The 23,136-nt window shown below is 38.7% G+C and overlaps 1 protein-coding gene across 2 annotated transcripts in view; it reads left to right on the forward strand.

Annotated features, from left to right (window-relative positions):
- Positions 1-924: 924 nt before the first annotated feature.
- The window catches only part of LOC117403067 (consortin-like), a 44,361-nt gene continuing 22,149 nt past the window's right edge, over positions 925-23,136 (forward strand). The window contains exons 1-3 of one of the 2 annotated variants that reach the window (XM_034004950.3): positions 925-1,114; positions 14,496-14,911; positions 17,022-17,263. In XM_034004950.3, coding sequence (XP_033860841.3) covers positions 14,548-14,911; positions 17,022-17,263 — 606 coding nt within the window. In that variant the 5' untranslated portion in view covers positions 925-1,114; positions 14,496-14,547. Of the gene's footprint in view, positions 1,115-12,271; positions 12,371-14,495; positions 14,912-17,021; positions 17,264-23,136 lie in introns of those variants that run through there. The other variant, XM_059023585.1, reaches the window with a different exon arrangement.

Here is a 23,136-nt window from a genome sequence, read left to right on the forward strand (position 1 = left end):
ACGGCACTATATGCCAAAATAAAGAGACAAACAAAACAGACTAAACAGTGAACAGACAAACGGACAAACACGGTGAGTGAAAACACTAATTGCTTTGCTTTGCTTTGCTTTGCTTTGCTTTGCTTTGCTTTGCTTTGCTTTCTTTTCTCCTCTCTCTCCCGTTCTCCACTCACCGAACACCAACCCCCAGTGAGTGAAAACATGCAGCTTTTATGCAGTTGTACCGAGATTCGATTGCTAGTCAATCATTCAATTGGAATCTCGGTACAACTGCACGTGAATTAATTAAAGTGCAATTCCCCGTGCTCACATATTACTTTTTACTTGCACGTGATGTGATGTGCCATCCCCGTGCCTAAATACAAATATACAATTTACACACACGTGAAACACAGACCGCTTATATCCCGTGTACCAATGCCTATACACCAACATTTACACACAACACGTAACATAACATACACAGGGGGGGGCACTTTGCCACATTCCTTTAAAAGATCTTGCTGAGGTTCCTCTGTTAGAGAGCTGTGGTAAACCCAACACCATTTCTGCAGGCGCCCTTTCACTTTCTCTAACATTCCCTCCCAGTTTTTCTCAGCTGCCCTCTCATTCCCCAAATACAGTCCCAGGTACTTAACCTCCTCCCAAATCCATTGTAACCCACCTGGCAAAATCGGGTTCCCAGATCCCTGCCAATCTCCTACTAAAAAAGCTTCACTTAAACCACTGCCTAAAAGCCCAGGAGCTATGCAGACCATTCTCACAGACAATTCATACCTCTGCATCTTGGATGCAGCAGTTTCAGCTTAATGCACCGTTTGTACACAAAGGGAAACTGTTTGCCAAGTTGGAGTTAGTATTTCCAATGTCAAATATTGCAGTGGAAAAGTAAAAACTGTTCTGGGTGAGTCAGTCAGAACAGATGAGGGCGCTTTCATTTCCATGTGTGCTTTTTGTTCATGCCTAGAGGCACGGCGGTGCAGAGATGCCGTGTCCCGGATAGAGCAGCAGGAAAAACACAGAGCGAGAAAGCGTCATAATAACAGCTGAAGGCTGAGATCTGCAGCAATGAACAGCGAGTGAAAATTGAGTCGTGCTTGACAGTCGCTGACAGGTAAAACATAAACGAAATACATTGTAATTCTGTTTTTGCAGTTAAAATATAATGTAATGCCCGAATTTAACACAGAGGGATTTGGATACAGAGAAACGTTGCTATCGTACAAGAAGGAGTTTGTCATTGAATTATGTATGCACATATTACTTAATAATGCAGTCTGTGTTACATCGGTCATAAATCGGTTTTATTATACGGTATATTATTTTAAAACTTCAAAATTCTTAGTTTCACTTTTTTTGTGAAAATAGTAACATGGGCTCTATTTTGTTGTTAGAGTTATTGACATTTTGCACAGTTGGTAGTAGCACACGTTTCAGTGTGTTCAGCTGCGTTGCTGTTGACTTCAAATCAGCAAGGTAAGCTTGTGTGGATATGAAGAAAGATCTCGCTGTCAGTGGATTGCTGCATTTGTTTTATTTTGGTATGGTACGAAGTTTATTAATGTTATACACCATGGGAAGATTAGCTGTGAGTAAGTCTTTGTTAATAACACAATTTTGCGTTGGCAAAGATGAATGCTTTAAATTAATAAACTTGGAAAATACAAGGGAATAAACTGGTTATTTTGCGTTTAGTCGGTATAGTGTTTGGCATGTCACAAAAATCCAAGAAACCCTTCTGACAGCAAACCCTTGTTGCTCCATTATATTTTCTGTGCCAAAACGACAATGCTATGTCTTTTGCTGAATGACGTAATACAGTAGTAGTGTGTATGTGATCAATTTAACAACTACGACAAATAAATGGGGTCATTCCGTGTCAAGGCAACCAGAGCTCCCCACCTCAAGATCTTGATTTTGCTTATATTTCGTATAGTGGAAGATACAGGTCAGGTATCAAACCAGGCCAAATACTTAACTGCAGTTATGAAGATTTGCTGAGATGCACCCCCTTTTGTGTGTGTGTGTGTGTGTTATGTGTGTGTGTGTGTTATGTGTGTGTGTGTGTGTGTGTTGTGGGGGGGTGTAGTAGTCATAATTGAAACACATCTCATTATGAAGTGATTTTGAAGATCTAAAAATGATATTTAGAATGCCAGTAGCCCTGTGAATGCTTCTGTACAGATAGCCAGGTAGGTCTACTGTAGAATAAGTACCACTACTTTAGTATTGCTGTGTTGCTGGGGGCCTTAAAATGGAAAAATTGACAAATTCCTGAGTGATTTTTAAGTGGATGTTCCTTCTAAAATTAGAAGAGACATCACTTTCAAATTGCTTAGGTGTGCTCATAATTTAACTGACTCTGTATGCAGCTCTGCTATTGTCTACCTACTTTACTGTCTGATTTAATGACCCCGCAAAAAGGCTTCAGGATGAAAGTATTGAAAATGGCCCCACGTATGCAAGTGGTTTGTCACGGGGCTACAGAGGTACTGTTGACCTCTTATTTCTTCTTTGTTGCCATCTTTAAAAATGGATTCTTGCAAAGTTCGGAAACAAGCATTCATGGGTTATAGATGAGCGTTTCTAATCCTGCAGTGTTTTAGAAGCGTCTAGTGGCAAAATGTAACAGTACCTTTATTTTTGATAGAATTTGGCTGCCAAAACCAGAGCCATGTGACTTTTTGGTTTCCAGTTGTTAAAAGACCAAACACTTAGATATTACATCACAAGGGTAAAAGAAAGGTAAGCCAAATAATCGCAGATGAAATCTGAGTGGTTTTAGCTTCATCATGCAGGTTCTATGTGAAGTATCACTGTCATTTTGTTATTGATTGATACTCATGCATTGGGTGAACCAGGGCAACTGTTGGGGTGCTTTGGTTTCTCCAGAGTAATTAACAAGGTTTATTCTAGTTAATTACTACCTAACAACTTCAAACGTCTTAAAGGGAGTCACACTGAAAATCTGAGTATCTTCACAGCCCTGCTGAATACCTGTGGACCGCATTCCAGAATTTGACATTTGGCTGGAATACATGGTGGAGAGTATTTGTTCTTTGCATGCAGAGCCATTCAGATATTATTGTAATGACCTTCATGAGACTGTCAGTGGGTCTGATAGGATTTCCAGTGTGCATATGTTATCCTAATTTAAATACTATCAGGAGTACTGTCTGTATAGTACGGGTGCACAGATTAGCCACCTCTACTGCTACAGTAGGTCACATGCTGTGTATTACAAAGTGTGTCAAACCTTTCGAAACGGCATGCTCATGGATGTCCTTAGCATTCTGAACCAGGCGATGCTCAGTACTGGACACTCGCCAGGAGAGCTTGGTGCATACTGTCCTATGGTGTCTTGCAAGTATCTTAAGACTTCTTATGCTGTGTCATACCAGGTTGCTAAACTTCGTAAGCCTCACAACGTAACCGAGACCCTGCTTTTGCCAGCTGCAAAGGATATTTGTTCGGTTATGTTTGGGGAAAGTTCTGCTATGCAGGTTGGTGCCATTCCATTGTCAAATAACACAGCGAGTCGCCGAATTTCAGAACTTGCCAGTGATGTGAAAGATCAAGTGTTGAATGACATCGTCGAGACAATTTTCATGCACATGCTTACGCTTTGTGGAAGTAGTTGTCAGCATACCGTAAAACTTCAAATAATCGCCTGTCTCTAATACGCGTCGGGTCTGCTGGCAAATATTGTAAATAAATGCCGGGTCTCTGTCATTGAATCTGAGGAAGATGAGGAGGAGCTTGAACGTAATGAAGTGACAGCGATGAAAGTGACTCTTAGGATTAATACATAATAAACGTAATTTACATGTAATGCATATTTGTTTAATGCAGTTATTATGTTATTAAAAGTTTTTAAGCATGCTGAAAGTAGGCCAGATACAAACTTCTTGGTGTTTTTAACATGTTTTGTTGTATTAACAATGTACAAGTTTGAGATTAAACAATAAATTAGTTTTGATAATGATACTTATTGCTTTTATTGTTCATTTTTAAAAACATTTTAGAAGTTTGTATTATTATTATTATTATTATTATTATTATTATTATTATTATTATTATTATTATTATTATTAACAATGGTAGATCTAATTCCGTTTTTAAATACAAATTTGTACTTTTGCTTGTTCGTTTTCCAACATTTTGCATACCGTATCCTTGTTAACCAGGGCATATAAAAAGATTGTATACTTGTGCTTTATACTTGAGGGTGTACAAAACAATGTAATTGTGTTCTTCTGTTAATTAGTTCCCACTGACACACAACCTTTTAACAAAGCTTCTGAAAAGTTTAAATTGAGTTACGATGTTGCTACAAGGTTGTGTGTTAGCGGCTTCTCAATGACCGCATGAAGCATGTGAAGCTAGTGATCTAATATAAACACCAGTCTCAAATAATCGCCGGTCTCCAATATGCACCCGGTCTGCTGGTAAATATTGTAATTAATCGCCGGAGGCGTTTAATTGAAGTTTTACGGTATATAATATTCTAGATCAATAGTTGTCAGTAGGTAGATGCAGAGTCTGCGTCATAGGATGACGTACTCCCTAGCAACGCATGGACGCCATTCCACGGGTGGGAAACTAGATTTTTGCCATAGTTTTATTGTTTCTGTCCAACTGTGAAACCTGTTTTTACCTTTCAAAACATGAAGAATGGCCTACGATTATGTGGATATAATTAGTGTTGTTTTTATACTTCTTTCAAAAATAGCATAAATATTAGGTTTCAAAACATTTTTTTCCCAATCGTAGCCTACTGCATAGTACAGTAGTAGTATTGTATTATTTGTAGTTAAAATAATAAGGCTACTTATTGATTGGTAAAAATAAAAAAAGCTATACTAATAACGTACATCATCTCACATTTTAAATATTCTAATAAACTTTACTGTGATCATGTAACACTGGAGTTTTGCTTTTGTTGTTGTTCTGAGATATATATATATATATATATATGTATGTATGGTTGTTGCACCATTAAAAGACGTAACTTACACTTGATCACACGTGTGCTTGCAAGTGAAAAACCTGTTTGTCACTGTTGTTCCATAGTTAAGGAATATACAACATAAACCTTTTTCCACTTATCGCAAGTAAACTGGACATGTACTGTGTCCCACATTTTATATTTTAAAACCTACATACTATATGAAAATCTATCTATGGCAAAATTGAAGTCATACAAAAGGATTATAGTAAAATTGTGGAACTTTGAATTTTTTTCTAAAGACCTTGAAATAAAAAAGATTGAATATCTCAAAACTGTTTGGAATACACATTACTGTTCTTCGTCTGAGGGATTTATTTATTTAACCCAGCTTGTTATGCTACGTTCCCGCTAGCCGTTTTCCCTTGTGGCTCAACTGTTTTTCCCTAAGTTCGCCACGGTGGTGAAGGCTTTGAAAAATGTACTTATGTAAGACTGCCAGCACATTCAACGTGTGCTGATAGATGATGTTGAGTTTGATTTCATTTTGCTCAATGAAAGCTCTTTAGCTTGATCACTTAACATATGCATGCCACAAACGTTGTGTTTGGCAGGAGGACAGAGGCTCTAATTAAAAACAGTAAGCGGACGGCGCTGCTTGTAAAAAACAAACAAACATAAACAAAAAGAACTGTTAGAACTTGAAGCTACTGCACTAACAAGTAACTACAATGTGATAAGTGTTACAGAAACTTGGTTGTCTGAGAGTGATGGAGACGAATATAATATTAGTGGGTATACACTGTATAGGAAAGACAGGCAGGACAGAAGAGGCGGAGGGGTAGCGCTCTACATAAGAAATAGTCTTGAAGCCCAGGTTTTAAATCTGGACGAAGAAAACAACAGCGAATCAATATGGGTCAGAATAATGGACAAAAATTCAAAGGGCATACTAATAGGAGCATGCTATAGACCGCCAAATTCAGACGGCAAGCAAAATAATCTGTTATACAGTGACATTAGAAATGCGTATAGCAAAGGAGAAGTCATACTAATGGGGGGTTTCAACTTCCCCCATATAAAATGGGAAAACCCGGTGGGGAGCACGACGGACGAAATTGAAATGGTGGAAATGACAAATGACTGCTTCCTAACGCAATTTGTCAAGGCACCGACTAGAAGGGAGGCATGCCTTGATTTAGTCTTTTCAAATAACGAAGACAGAATAACTAAAACAGAGGTCAGAGAGCCATTAGCAAACTCAGACCACAACATGGTCTCATTTGAAGTGATTTTTAAAACCCCAAAATAATGACTAAAGCTAAGGTTTACAATTTTAGAAAAGTAAACTGTGAAGGTATGAAACAGAGACTAACAGAAGTAGATTGGTGTAAAATAGAGAAAGCATCCACAGAAAGAGGATGGCTTTTTAAAAAAATGTAGTACTAGAGGCGCAAAACAATTACATCCCAAAAGTAGACAAATCTAAATCTAAAACAAAATGGCCAAAATGGTTTAATAGATCAATTAAAAAAATATTCAGCAAAAAAAGGCACTTTACAGAGCATTTAAAAGAGACCAGAAACAAAGTACACAGAAAGAGTACTTGGAACTGCAAACGCAAGTCAAAAAGGAAGTTAGAAAGGCCAAGGTAGAGATAGAAATGAACATTGCTAAGGGGGCTAAAACCAATTCCAAAATGTTTTTCCAATATTATAACAGCAAGAGAACATTCAAAGAGGAGGTTAAATGTCTAAGAGATACAAATGGCAAAATCATAGACGAAGAAAAGAAATAGCAAATATATTAAATGATTACTTTTCACAGTTTTTTACGGAGGATACGGACAACATGCCCCACATGTCGACCTGTTCCTATCCAGTTTTAAATAACTTTAGCATAACAGAGGCTGAAGTGTTAAAGGGACTAGGAGCTCTTAAAATAAACAAATCCCCTGGGCTGGATGAGGTCCTCCCAATAGTACTCATTGACACAGGGGTTGTACCGACAGACTGGAGAATTGATTGCAAACATAATACCGATCCACAAAAAGGGAGACAAAACCGAACCAGGTAACTACAGACCAATAAGCCAGACTTCTATTATATGTAAACTTATGGAAACTATAATAAGATTCAAAATGGAAAATTACCTATATGGTAGCAGTATCCTGGGAGACAGTCAACATGGTTTTAGGAAAGGGAGATCGTGTCTAACTAACCTGCTTGATTTATTTGAGGAAGCAACATTGACAATGGATAATTGCAAAGCATACGACATGGTTTATTTAGATTTCCAGAAAGCTTTTGACAAAGTCCCGCATAAAAGATTAATTCTCAAACTGAACGCAGTAGGGATTCAAGGAAATGCAGGCACATGGATTAGGGAGTGGTTAACATGTAAACAGAAAGTACTGATTAGAGGAGAAACCTCAAAATGGAGCAAGGTAACCAGTGGTGTACCACAGGGATCAGTATTAGGTCCTCTGCTATCCCTAATCTACATTAATGATTTAGATTCTGGTATAGTTAGCAAACTCGTTAAATTTGCAGACGACACAAAAATAGGAGGAGTGGCAAACGCTGTTGCAGCAGCAAAGGTCATTCAAAATGATCTATACAGCATTCAGAACTGGGCAGACACATGGCAAATTACATTTAATAGAGAAAAGTGTAAGGTACTGCACGCAGGCAATAAAAATGTGCATTATAAATATCATATGGGAGACACTGAAATTGAAGAAGGAATCTATGAAAAAGACCTAGGAGTTTATGTTGACCCAGAAATGTCTTCATCTAGACAATGTGGGGAAGCTATAAAAAAAGGCCAAAAAGATGCTTGGATATATTGTGAAAAGTGTTGAATTGAAATCAAGGGAAATAATGTTAAAACTTTACAATGCATTAGTAAGACCTCACCTAGAATATTGTGTTCAGTTCTGGTCACCTTGTTACAAAAAAGGACATTGCTGCTCTAGAAAGAAGAGTGCCTAGAATTATCCTGGGTTTAAAAAGCATGTCATATGCAGACAGGCTAAAAGAATTGAATCTGTTCAGTCTTGAACAAAGAAGACTACGTGGTGATCTGATTCAAGCATTCAAAATTTTAAAAGGTATTGACAATGTTGACCCAGGGGACTTTTTAAAAAAAAAAAGAAACACAGACCAGGGGTCACAAATGGAGATTAGATAAAGGGGCATTCAGAACAGAAAATAGGAGGCACTTCTTTACACAGGGAATTGTGAGGGTCTGGAACCAACTCCCCAGTAATGTTGTTGAAGCTGACACCCTGGGATCCTTCAAGAAGCTGCTTGATGAGATTCTGGGATCAATAAGCTACTAACAACCAAATGAGCAAGATGGGCTGAATGGCCTCCTCTCGTTTGTAAACTTTCTTATGTTCTTACATGGCATCCAAACAGAAAAAAATGTTATAAAACAAATTCTACAGACCAATTACCAGAATCATGTTTCGAAAGATGCAGCCCAAGAAATACCAGTCACCCATGTACACCAGTCACCCATGTACACCAGTCACCCATGTACACTAGTCACCCATGTACACACGACTAAAATATGCCTGCGATACTTGTCACGGGGAGGTGAAGCAGTCCGTTGTTTACTATGTCTTTGAAAATGTGTTGAAATATATTTTGGAAATACTAACAGAGTGGATTCAAGGAATAATTTAATAAAATAATAAACACATTATTTTTAAAAGGATTCATCTCACTATGATTTATTGAGTTTTAATGTCAGAATCGGTGCAATATTACTGTCAGTAGTCCCAGGTGAAAGAACATGGTTAAAAAAAACGTTTTTTTAAACACAGTAGTGGCTGTACAATCCTACTAATATTATTAATCACATTAGTACAATCTTGTGTAACTAGAGCTGCAGTTGGTCATGGAGGCATTAATAGTAACATACACAAATAGCACTGTCTACTGGCACAATTTTGCTTTACCGTTCTGTAGTGGAAAGAAAACTGCGTCACAGTCAAAATAATGTAAAGGATTATGCAGTACATGAATATCTCTGCAAACCTATTCAGAATCTGCAACAGTGTTGGTTGTTACAGAGCTGTGTATCAGGGGCGCACCCAGGATCTAGTCTCCTCTGTTAACAATGTGCTAATAAAGTCCAGTGAAGTTCAATCTTGTCTCTCTGTTGCATACTGACCTGAAATACAGTGTCATTTTTCCAGGTAACAACGTAACGGGCCGTTACGCTCAACAGCGCTGCCGAGACCCCTGAGGTGGAAGAACGGCCAATTGAGCTAATATGCGACAACATATTGAAACAATGTTTTGGCACATGTTCACTCCCAAATTTCTGGCACTCAGCTGCACAGGCATTCAACAAGTTAAAAAATGTTGCTCAGGTGGGACGTGGTTCAAAAAAGGTTGGGAACGCCAACAGATCTGGAGAAGCAAGAAAAGCTTTCTATTGTCATATCACATGGTTGCAATAAGGGAGCCTGAATTCTGAAGGAATTGTAAGTGTAGTGTGTATGTAGATGCAGTGATTATGAGACTGGTACTCTAAGTGGATTTATATCCCGCTCACTCCTAAAGCCACATCATTGATGTACTGTTGTAAACGTTTCTTTTAAAGTGGACAAACACAACTGTTCTAAATCTACCACCTTTGCATTCTGTTGTCAATAGTTTGCATTCTAACCTTCATGCTTCTTTATACAGTAAATGCTCCATCTTTGTGAAGGAGAAGTGGGGAGGCTTGCAACAGCGGCTATCAGAGCACAAACAGACTAAGAAAACCTTCTCTTCAATGATGCTGATCATGTCCTTTTTTCCTTTTAAAGTAATTCGCTGCTATGGTGTCACCACAACATCGTGACTGTGGGGAGAGGGAGCTATTGTGTAGAGTGAAATAAAAATAGACAATAACAAAACAAGCCTTAGAAAAAGTAAAGCTGTTTTTTTTTTTTTTTTTTTTTTTAACAATAACTATGTACCCATGAGTCACAGCAATTGAAGCAGATCTAGGTCATATATTGTTTAGTATCTGGTACACTAGCAGTGCCACATAAAACTCATTGACTAAAGCTACTGATTTGCGTGTGAAACCCAGTCCTACCCTGGGGACTGTCGCCCCCAGAAAACCTCTGTCAACATTCCACAGCACATCAGATGTACTTGTTTGTGAGTTATCACTGTGGACACAACTGCCTTTATTTTATATAAAGTATAATACTCCTTCAAGCTGAAACCCCAGTCACACTGCTTACTCAGCCATTAATCCACGGCTAATTAAAACCCATTTATTGCATTAAATTAAAATGGAATTCATCTAAGCAGAAACATGCGACACCCACAGGAGTGGTGCTGTTTATTGCATGTGATTATTGTTATGGTGTGCAGCGGTGAATTATCCCAGGAAACGATTGCTATATGACATGCATGACTCTACAGTAAGTTCTTCACAAAAATGTTCATATTTCATATAGACGCTTTCTTTAACCCCTTTTTTTGTGACAGGGATTTCCCTCGCTGTATTTGCATGGACTTCACAGGTAGCTTACATCAGCATTCTGTGAAACATTAGAGAACACCATTTACTAGATTCTCAAAGTGTAGCCGCACTTCAGGAGAGCTTGTAAGAATGACCTGCCCAGACATATTGTGTACATCCCATGAGGATCAAATTGCAGGCTCAGTAACCCATACCACGTACTGTAACTTCGGAATTGATAACTATTAGTAAGCTTTCTTTCATGGAGGAGATTCAACCTTTTAATTTGTTCTGAGCTGTGAATAATTGAGAAAGTAGCATACGATGGCAGTCTTTTACTGTATGACAGAAAGTAGTTGACTGGTATTGCAAGCTCCACAGAGTGGCTTTGCAGTTTTTAGAATTTGCAAGGCTATTTCATAGTACAAGATGAAACTGCATTCATTGTATTATGTTGTTTTATTAATACTTTTTTTAAAATCCACAAGCCTGTTTGTGCCAAATAACAAATACACCTTTTTTTTCTTTTGTTTCAAATTCACTCCATTTTAGTTGCTGGTTATGTTAAAAGAAAATGACTTTCAGAAATGAGTAATTTTCTTTACAAAATAATTACCACCTTTTACATACCAGAATTACTTGAATATTCTGTATTGCAGTATAGCCTCCTTTTACTGTAACTGTGTTCACACCTTTATCATTTCCACGCCCTTCTGAATTGAGAGAAGGGTTTTAACACTGAGTATTTATACTCCCTGTTTGCAATAATACTGTAGTATACGGAGGGCTCTTAGTTTTCGGTTTTTATTTTTGATCACGTGATGTCTTTTTTTTGAGCCGACTCCGTTCAATTAAACTCTTGGAAAAGTGTTGATTGTGAAACAAGTTCAGTTTAGTTTTTTCTCCCTTAACTTGATTGCGACTGGATTCAGTTTCAATGATAAAGTAAAATAAAAAAAATGCAGCTCCTTATTTTTAATTCAAACCGAACACAAACACGAGTGAAGTTAAATGTATTTCATTAAATCATAATTAAGAGGAAACTATTATTTGCAAAACAGGTTATAACATTTTTTCAATGAGTCATTTTAAATCCGGGAAAAGCAATTTAACCGTGTTCAGTTTGAATTAAAAATAAAGAGCTGCCTTTTTTTTTGTTATTAATGAAACAATCATAATCTCGTTCAAGTTACGGGAGAAAAAACTAAAGTGAACTTGTTTCGCAATCAACACTTTTCCAAGGGTTTAATTCGCCGCAATTCTTTAAAGGGAAATCACGTGACCAAAAATAAAAACCAGAAAACGAAGAGCCCAGAGTATACTGCAGTGCATATGTAAGCTTGACATGGATTTTATTCATACAGTACTTTCAGTATTGAAATTCTCATTTAAATATGATCAAGGATCATTGGAATGGAACATAAGACTTAATGGGATCTTAAATGCCAGGCTAGAGACACCGAGGTATATGGGGCGGAATACGAGTTGCTGATTTGTTCGTTTTCTGCTTCAGAATTGATTTTGGGAGGACGATGATTTATTATAGATGGCAGCCGAAGCTTTGTAATTGTAGAGTTACTGCATAGGCTGCTACTGATTATGCACAGATTGTCAGTGACATTTCATTCTTTCAGGCAGGGGTTGGGCAGTAAAATAATGCATGACTGCACATGGTTGGTGTTGCCTACTTAGGTTTTTGGCTTATGAAACACTAATGATATCATAAGGCACAATTAGCCTGTAAAAATCATATAACCTGTTGTACAAGTATCCATATAGAGATGGAAGAGTAGTGAAGCTTTGATATTATTAACTTGCACAATCTGAATATTCTCTACTGGGTTTCTGGTCCCTTTTGCTGCAGTCAAGGAGATTCCTATAGAACTCAAGGTGTATGGCTTCCAGGGAACAGTAGATCGTGTTGTGATAGGAAGACTTTGCATGAGGGTGACGTATAGAACACTTGCTGTTTTTTGCTTTGTTGACGAGAGTAATTCTTCCTGAGTGTACCATTATTATGAATTCGAGGTATGACGCCACTCCTGCCAGGTGTGTGCAGTGGTATATAAATGTAACTCAGTGTTAATATAATGCTAATTGGCTCTAGTTCTCTGATGCATTGAGTTCTGTAAAGCTCTCTCTGTGTAAGAAGAATCCCTGCTGCCTGGGCTGGTGCTCTAGCTCACCTGCTAAAGATCTAGATATTAAATGAATACAGATGTCTTTATTTAAAAAAAAAAAGAAAAATACACAGTAAATCCAATTGAAATGAATGTATTTGCAGCTAAAGTCCATTATTCCCAGAATATTCCCCGTATTGGAATATTCGGACGTTATCATCACATTCCAATCAAAGATGGGAAAAAAAAAATACCTTAAAGGGGAAGTGTTTAAAGCCAGAATAATCGATGGTTTGCACATGTACTGTAGATCTTGTAAATACTGTTTTTTGTATGTTGTTCGCTGTTTGTCATAAAGTTATCAAAGAGCCTCACCCATGCAGCCTAACATCCCTTAAAGGAGGATCAAACAAAGCTGCTGTATACAACATAGATTCCTGGCTTGTTTGTTTACTGTTGTCTTGACAAAATACAGTGCAATAGATAAGATCTTGTATTCGGAAGGCTATCGCCTTCAGAAATGTTTACAGGCTAGTCTGTGCCCTTTTGAGGACTGGTGTTTTTCTCAAGGTTGCTATTTCAAAATCTTCTTTTGGCATCACTTCATAAAAACCAAAAATATCAACTCAACACCGAATGAAATTGGAGAGGAAGCTGTTTGCATTTCTGTAGTTTCCCTTGTGAAAGTTTCCCATAGTAAAAGCATAGCAGCGTGAGAGAAAGCATGATTAAGCATAGGTAGGGCTTGAAGTTTTCGGGTTTTATTTTTTATCACAACGTCCCTTTAAACTTATTATGTTTTGTAATTAAACTCAGAAAAAGCTGTTAATTACAAAACAATATTGCTTGTTTTTACCTTCATATGTTGACTGAGCCTGATTCTGTTTCGCTTCATTTTTATTTTAAACACACATGACGAATTACGTTAATTGCTCATCACTGATCCTACATTTCATTCTTGCAGTCGCCTAGTTTATCATGTGCTTTTGTTATTTTCACTCATTTAACAGAGTTGTCCTGACAGATTTTCTTTTCAGCATAAAATACCCAGTACGGCATGTATGCTGATAGCAAGTCCATCATTTAAAATCTCCTTGATTTGTAGCAAAGAAACAAAATAATCTTAAACCCAGTCTTTAATTAGTAGTTTTGTCTTTATTAAGATGCAGAGACAGCTTAACAACTACTAATTAAACTACATTTAGAGAGAGGTAGAGATTTGGAAAATAAAAACCGAGAAGTTAAAACCCTAAGCATAGATAAGCATTGTAAACCCAGAAAAGTATAGTAAAGCATATTAAAACACATGTCAAATCATAGCAAACTGGTAAATACCATACAGCAGTATAAGAATGGGATAACTGCAAAAGGACTGTAAACATTTGTGTAAGGGTTTAAGAGTTGGAGATGAGCAGCTGGGACTTGTACTGCTGCTGCCTTTGTACGTTTCTGGGGTTGAAAATGTCTTGCGTGGACAGGACACCAGTAACATCACAGTCAATCTGTGTTATGCAGTGCCAAGTCTTCTGGTTGAACTTTTTGTTCACAATTTCCTCACTTCAGTTTTACTTTATCCCCTTTCTTGGCCATTGATAATACTGACGCACCTGCAAATTGATTTTTCAATTGACACTAAATGGATTAATCGGAGCAATACACTGATTAAACTAAAGTAATAGGCAATATAAAACTAGAGATATTGAAACGTCGGATAATTGAATGCCTTTTGGTGTCAATGTAAATTAATTACTGCATTGACATATTCAGCATTTCCGTAAAACGCAATGGGGAGGCAAAGCCCCAAACAGAGAACTGAGTAGATCACATTCAAACTGAATCCATTTGATTTGCAAATGTTTTCTTACAACCACACTGTTTGTAGAATGCTACTCAAAATAATTGAATCGTTTTTTGTTTTTTTTAAAAAAGAATTTTAATATCTCTTTTTTCAGAAGTGAGAACGGAACTCATCTCTCCTTTCATGGTCCAAAGTTCAGAGCTCTAATGGATGAAGAGGAAACACAAAGAAATAAGGTGGCAAAGCAGATGAAAGGGGCCGTGGACCCGGAGAACAGCGTGGACAGAGGATCCCCTCGGACAACCATACCGGCCTCTGATGAGAACGAGAACCAAATCCAGGGCTCGGTGAGCGGGCACCGGCAGGCCCAGCAAGACTGCGTCAACAACAACGAGACAGACCCTCACAGCAAGACAGGGGATTCCAGAGGCCTGGCACAGGGCCTCAAAAATAGCAAGGCAGCGAACTGCAGCGATAGCCCAAGTGCCAACACTGAGGGGGTCAAGGGAAAAGGGACATCCCCAAAAAGTAATGGAAAACACAAAAAGGGCATGAAGGCAGACTCTTCAGGTAACGTTTTATTTCTGTCTGTCTGTTGTGAGGGCATGGATGTCAAGAGGAGTATCACTTTACTTACGAGGACACCAATTGAAGTTCATATGCTTCAAGACCAAAAAAAATGTGGTCATGTCACCTGTACCAGTGCATTAAGACTATCATATAAGCTTTACCTTACTGATAATATCATTTGGTTTAGGGGATGTACTGTATGTGTTAGTACAGCAATTATGTCCCTGCCTTTAAACCTCAATAGTCATGTTACTGTGCATACAGTATGTTGTCAAAAAAGATCACATCCTTTACATCTTTACACAGTATTAGTACAGAGAATTAAAACAGCTCTGTAAAATAAAACACATTTCTAGATTCCACATTTTATTGAAGTGTTTTTATTTTGGGGCTGTGAAAATGTGTTTTTTGTTTTGTAGAAAAACACACGAACAGACAGCACATGCTCAAAAAGCACTGAATGGGTTTGAAATTACACACTTCTGCTGTTAGTTACAACAAGATGTATTGGGCATCGATGCGTTGTTTCCTATCATCGTGGATAACTTGAAATCACATTCAGTAGTTTTTCAGGATTATGAACAGCTTCGCTCAAATCAGTATTAGCGCGGCTCACCCTGATGAAATGGATGCAGCCATTCTCACTTGAGAGTTCCCTTGAGCTAAATTAAAAACAGCAGTAGCAAGACATCACCAGCACCAAGAGGACTGACTTTACAGGGCATGGATGTTTTACAGCTAGAGATGTGTTTCCCCGGCAACACCAAGCAATACAAACTCCTACTGGCAATAGGTGCCCTCTGAGAAACACAGTAGACTATCGGTTTTAGTTTTACTATTGTATTTTTAGCCACCATTAAAATGGAAGTTTATATTTTTTGTGAAATACCTCCTGTAGTGGAAACTGTATAAATGAATCCCAAGACCTGGGTGTGTTTTCAAGTTTGCTTCGGTTGTGACCTGAGCGTGGAGGTTGGGCTCTCAGACATGGAAAAGCAAGACTATGCCAAAACATAGCAAGACAAGTTTTTCAAGTAAGGTAACATTGTTCCGAATTTTAAAAAAACAATGCATACAACACTATGAAGGATATTGGCTCTTTCATCAGGTAAAGGTTCTGCTGTCTTTTAGTGTCTTGTCTGTAATGCTGCATTCAATGAGCATGGGTAGGTCCCCTACCAGCCCACAAGTTACCTGAGATTAGCGACAGAATAAAATGTAAATGTAGTTTTACTTATTTTTCAGATAATAAAAAATGTACTTGCTTGTACTGTGGTAAACCTACTGTGGCTTCTTTTGCTGCTTTGGTTACAGCAGTACATTATTTCTAGATCAAAATACACATTTTTCCTGACATTTCCCTCATTTATCTGTGAAAACCTAATACTGAACCAACAGCATTGCTCAGCTGAGAGGTAAGGGAATGTAAAGTATGTTGGGGTACATACTCGTATACACAGTTTACAATAACAGTGCAACAGCATGTACAAATACAAGTTTAAACAATATCATTTTTACTGTATTGCTCTTTCAAGCCAGAGTGTACATTTGGGACAATGCATTTGAGTGTTATTCTATTGTGCACACATACAGTACAGTCTCAGTTCAAAAGACTATTTGATTCTTTGCATTGGTAATGGAATGTTAAGACAATAAGAAATGTGTGACTTGTTCAATTGACTAATCTCTGATAGTTTCTCTGAAATGTGCTAACCCGATTATTGCTCAATCTTTCCTAATCACACAGTGCAAGCCATGTGTGATTTTTCCATGATCCAAGCATTCTCTCATAATTATTTTGTAACATGCTGTATTGATATTAGCTGATGTAGTGATATGACATGCATACAGCAGTAAATTACACATTTGACAGGTATATTGGATGAAAAGTAAAACCGAGGTCCTATTGTAAGTGACTCTGTGATGCATAGTTCACCCCCTAGTCTCTGTGAGTTGCTTTGGATAAAAACATCTGCTAAACGACTAATCCATAATAATTATGGCCTAATAATACCACTTTTAATTGTATTTCCAACTGGAGTGGTTCCTAAAGGCCTTTCTTGTAATCAGAGTCCTAGTGTCATCGCTTGCTGTTGTTTTGCACTTGCAGGAGTGGTTCCTGAAGCCTGCACAGTAGTGGCTCTAGACGGCATCTCTAACGGTTGTCAGGGGCCTGGCGAGGAGGAGGAGGAGGAGGAGGAGGAGGGGGACAGGGACGGGGATGTCCTGGAGGGGTCTACCAGCTGTCAACAGAAAATTGAAAAAACAGGTCTCCTGCAGTCGCTGTTCTCTTTGCTCCAAGGTGGGATGGAACAGAGCGACTCCAGCATGCTGCCACAGTGTCTCCACCAGGTACTGTAAAGTGTCTGCCATCAGCGTGCTGCCACAGTGTCTCCACCAGGTACTGTAAAGTGTCTGCCATCAGCGTGCTGCCACAGTGTCTCCACCAGGTACTGTAAAGTGTCTGCCATCAGAGTGCTGCCACAGTGTCTACACCAGGCACTGTAAAGTGTCTGCCATCAGCGTGCTGCCACAGTGTCTCCACCAGGTACTGTAAAGTGTCTGCCATCAGCGTGCTGCCACAGTGTCTCCACCAGGTACTGTAAAGTGTCTGCCATCAGCATGCTGCCACAGTGTCTACACCAGGTACTGTAAAGTGCCTGCCTTCATTCCACAACCAAAAACAGCGTCAAACAGAAACGGGTCCTGAACAGCATGCAGACTTTGGAGGATGTGTAGATTTTGTACAATGATTCATTCCCTTTTCTGAACTAAATGTTTTTCTGTAGTCTCATATTAATTGTAATGGAGGCTGTAGTATTCCAGCAACAGATCTGAAATACCTCTATATTAATCCAAGTCAGTGGTTTTAAAAGGTAGTAAAAAGGTAATAGTTTGTTTAATATATATATATATATATATATATATATATATATATATATATATATATATATATAAGAAAAAAGAAAAAAGAAAAGGGTATTTCGGGTACTTAAAGGTAGAATAATTGATTACAAATCAATTATCAGGACGTTTCGGACTATAAGTCCTTCATCGGCTGAATACAAAAAAACTGTGTTTTAAGAAGTTGATAAAAAAACAAACAAATATATACAGACGTGCTCAAATTTGTTGGTACCCTTCCACAAAAAACGAAGAATGCACAATTTTCTCTGAAATAACTTGAAACTGACAAAAGTAATTGGCATCCACCATTGTTTATTCCATATTTAATAGAAATCAGACTTTGCTTTTGATTTTTTATTCAACATAATATTGTAAATAATAAAACAAATGAAAATGGCATGGACAAAATGATGGGACCGCTAACCTAATATTTTGTTGCACAACCTTTAGAGGCAATCACTGCAATCAAACGTTTTCTGTAGCTCTCAATGAGACTTCTGCACCTGTTTAACAGGTAGTTTGGCCCACTCTTCCTGAGCAAACTGCTCCAGCTGTCTCAGGTTTGATGGGTGCCTTCTCCAGACTGCACGTTTCAGCTCTTTCCATAGATGTTCGATAGGATTCAGATCAGGACTCATAGAAGGCCACTTCAGAATAGTCCAATGTTTTGTTCTTATCCATTCTTGGGTGCTTTTAGCTGTGTGTTTTGGGTCATTATCCTGTTGGAGGACCCATGACCTGCGACTGAGACAGAGCTTTCTGACACTGGGCAGTACGTTTTGCTCCAGAATGCCTTGATAGTCTTGAGATTTCATTGTGTCCTGCACAGATTCAAGGCACCCTGTGCCAGGCGCAGCAAAGCAGCCCCAAAACATAACCGAGCCTCCTCCATGTTTCACTGTTGGTATGGTGTTCTTTTCTTTGAAAGCTTCATTTTTTCGTCTGTGAACATAGAGCTGATGTGACTTGCCAAAAAGCTCCAGTTTTGACTCATCTGTCCAAAGGACATTCTCCCAGAAGGATTGTGGCTTGTCAATATGCATTTTAGCAAATTCCAGTCTGGCTTTTTTATGTTTTTCTGTCAAAAGTGGAGTCCTCCTGGGTCTTCTTCCATGGAGCCCACTTTCGCTCAAAAAGCGACGGATGATGCAATCAGAAACTGACGTACCTTCACCTTGGAGTTCAGCTTGTATCTCTTTGGCAGTTATCCTTGGTTTTTTTTCTACCATTCGCACTATCCTTCTGTTCAATCTGGGGTCGATTTTCCTCTTGCGGCCGTGCCCAGGGAGGTTGCCTACAGTTCCATGGACCTTAAACGTCTTAATAATATTTGCAACTGTTGTCACAGGAACATCAAGCTGCTTGGAGATGGTCTTGTAGCCTTTACCTTTACCATGCTTGTCTATTATTTTCTTTCTGATCTCCTCAGACAACTCTCTCCTTTGCTTTCTCTGGTCTATGTTCAGTGTGGTGCACACAATGATACCAAACAGCACAGTGACTACTTTTCTCCATTTAAATAGGCTGAATGACTGATTACAAGATTGGAGACATGTGTGATACTAATTAAAGAAACTAATTAGTTTGAAATATCACTATAATCCAATTATTTATTATCTTTTCTAAGGGGTACCAACAAATGTGTCCAGGCCATTTTAGAATATCTTTGTAGAATAAGCAATAATTCATCTCTTTTCACAGCTTCTTTGCTTTATTCTATGACATACCAAAGGCATGCAAGTATACATGATAAAATAGCTTTTAATTTCATCACTTTTCAGGAGGAATGAAGCATTATTTCAATGAGCTGTAAGGGTACCAACAAATTTGAGCACGTCTGTATATATATACTACCGGTCAAAAGTTTTAGAACACCTCCATTTTTCCAGTTTTTATTGAAATTTACGCAGTTTAATGTCTCAGTGTACTCTGAAATTAAAGCATAGAACAAATAAACAATTGGAGATAAAAAAGAAATCATGGAATCGTTTTGTTTAACAAAATTTAATCTAAATTTTTGACTCATCAAAGTAGCCACCTTTTGCAGATATAACAGCCGAACACACTCGTGGCATTCTTTCTACAATGGAAATCAAATATTGTTCGGAAAGTTCTTCCCAACACTGTTGCAGAAGTTCCCACAAATGTGTTGCACTTGTAGGTTGCTTTGCTTTCACCCTTCTGTCCAGTTCATCCCAAACCAGTTCGATGGGGTTTAAGTCTGGAGACTGTGCTGGCCATTCCATGATTTGAAGCCTACCGTCTTGTTCTTTTCTTCTAAGGTAGTTCTGACATAGCCTGGAGGTATGTTTTGGGTCATTATCTTGCTGTAGGATGAACCCCTGACCAACTAGGCGTATACCAGAGGGTATTGCATGGCGCTGCAAAATGCTGTGGTAGCAGTTTTGGTTCAGGGTGCCACTCACTCTGTGCAAGTCGCCGACTCTGGATCCAGCAAAAGAGCCCCAGACCATCATGCTTCCTCCTCCATGTTTGACAGTTGGTGTCACACACCGAGGAACCATCCTTTCGCCTACTCGACGGCGTACAAAAACCCTGCGTGATGAACCGAAGATTTCAAATTTTGATTCATCGGTCCATAAGACCTTCTTCCAGTCTTCAGTAATCCACTGGCAGTGCTTCATGGCCCAGGCAAGCCTCTTTTTCTTATTTTGCCATCTTAGCAATGGCTTTCTTACTGCCACTCGACCTGTCAAACCTGCAGCTCGAAGTCTTCTCTTCACATTTGAAACCGAGACTTGCTTACTTCGACCAGTGTTAAGCTGTGCTTGAAGCTGTTGTCCTGTGAGCCGCCTATCACGCAAGCTGTTGACTCTCAGAAACTTGTCTTCTGATTCTGTTGTGGCTTTGGGTCTGCCAGACCTCTTCCTGTCAGAGTTTCCTCCAGTTTCCAAGTGCCTTTTGATGGTGTAGGAAACTGTACTCACTGACACCTTGGCTTTCTTTGCAATTTCTCTAAAGGAAAGACCTACACTATTAAGGGTTATAATTAGGGGTCTACTTAAATCGCGGAGAAATTTTTCATTTTTCACGGGTCTATCACGGCATAAATAGCAAAATTCGCGGATATTTCACGGCTATATTTATACAATATAGAAAACAATGTATACTATATATATATATATATATATTACCTCCAAAGCTCAGGAATACACATGTATGCTTATCTTCATAAAACGCGACGTCTTATTTGTTAAATGTCAGCATGCAGCATCCACCAGCAGTTGCAGCTGACATCCTCTGTCTCTGGGGTGTGAATACTTGACCATACATTGATATGGCACGTTCGGCATCCACTGAATTCACTGGAATTGTAGGGCACCGCTTTGCCAACTTGTAGATACATGGAAAGCGGTCGGAAAGCGAGCCCAAAGCTCAGTCACTTTTACTGGCATCTGCAATTCTTTGACATAGTTCAAGTACGCAGCACGTTCGTAGTCATGCTCTTTCTGCCATCCAGGTATTGCTTTAAGTAGATTGGTGTCAAAACACAGAAAAGATGCCTGACTTGGGTCAAAGATTCGAACAGCGTTTAAAAAGTAGGCAGCAGGCTGTTTAAATCGAGGTGGCTTTAACTGGTCGTACTTGTAGTACTGATTTAACTTTGCTGCGATTGACTGGAACACTTGTTGTCTGCGGCGGTTTTCGGCTTGGCAGCCTGAAAGTTGTTGCGATGCCATATCCTCGACCCAGCTTATCAGATCAATCACTTTGTTGTCTGCTTGGTGGATAGAAACCTTCCGACTTTCAAACCAAGTCAGAAGCTGCACGAACCTGCTTGCATTTTCAGCCACAAATTTCACTTGGTCAGCAATTTCACTTTGTTTTAAAAGATCACGGATTTTAAGCAAAAACTGTGTGTCTGGTGTGATTTCAAGCTTGTCACAAACAAATTGCTGGTAGTACTGTATATTCTTTGCATGGTAACTCACTGCATTAAACCACGAATTCCACCTCGTAATCACTGGTTCCGGTGGAAGCGACACTGTTGCAGGTACTTTGTCACTTTGATTGGCAATTGACTCCCGGTATCGTAATTTACGACTTGGACAATGTTTAAACGTTTTTTTTAAAGAAGAAACCAGAATATCCACATCAGGGAAACTTGTACGCCAGACATCACTAGCCAAGGAAAGAATATGTGCATTGCAGGTAAGGTGAATTGCATTCGGCATCATTCCATGCTGCACATCAGAAAAAGCTTTATTCATGTACATCGCATTGTCAAAGATAAATGTGGAGACCTTGTTGAATTCTAAGCCATAGTTTACAACAGCCTTTACTGTGGCTTGCACTACAGTTGAGTAATTTACAGACTCATGCTGAACAGGCTCTGTTAAAAACACGGTCAGGTCGTTGTCGTTCCAGCTGCCAGGTACAAATAAAATGTGGAGTATATAGTTATCCTGTGCGTCTGTTGCCTCGTCGGCTACAATTGAAACTGAATCGCATTCCACCAGTGCAGATTTAACAGACTCAACGTGCAAAGCAATTAATTCTGGTAAATAATCCTGGTGAAGTTTGTTTGCACACGGAAAACTTCCAGCGTTTGCTACGTGTTTGTTGAAGTAGTTCCTTAGTTTCAGATTATCCATTTTTTCCCAAAGGTATGTTGGCAGCAGTGAAGGCCTCCACTAGCTCGAACGTTGCTTCTCTTCTTGCTGAACTGCTTTCAGTTGCTCTTTTAAACATCGATGCCACTGTCGCTTGCTTTTTATTTTGGGCAGTAACTTCTGTAGTAGATTTACGTTTGATATGCTATTCTGACGCAATATGTCGATCGATCATGTTTTTTCTTGAAAAATCTATAGTCACATTGCAAGATGAACAAAACAATTTACCACCGTCTGCATGTAAGGTTCCTGTCGGGAACTGTTTCACCCGCTCCTGAGCTGAAATGTATTTAGATTTTTTCGATTTGTCCGTCATAATCTGGTTATTTTAAGTAATGCCGCCTTCGATATGTTTTAGAGTTCAACCAAACTGATGTCGCATGTACTGTAACGTTATATCATACAAAGTAGACGACACTGATTCAGCAAGCCAGTGATTGGATTTAATTATCACATGGCCACATACAGAAGGAAGTAAATTGCTTTTGCATCGCAGTGACCTCGGAGAAGTTTTAAAACAAACTATTTTATCAGTAATTCACATCTTATTTTGAATAATACTTTTAAGGTTCATTTCGTGGACAATCCTGTATTTCACAATTTCCGCGAAATCGCGAATTGAGTAGACCCCTAGTTATAATGGTCTGTCTCTTCCTTTGTTAATTGCCTTTTTCTCGCCATTAT

Source organism: Acipenser ruthenus, chromosome 5 (genome assembly GCF_902713425.1).
Source record: "Acipenser ruthenus chromosome 5, fAciRut3.2 maternal haplotype, whole genome shotgun sequence".
NCBI lineage: Eukaryota > Metazoa > Chordata > Actinopteri > Acipenseriformes > Acipenseridae > Acipenser > Acipenser ruthenus.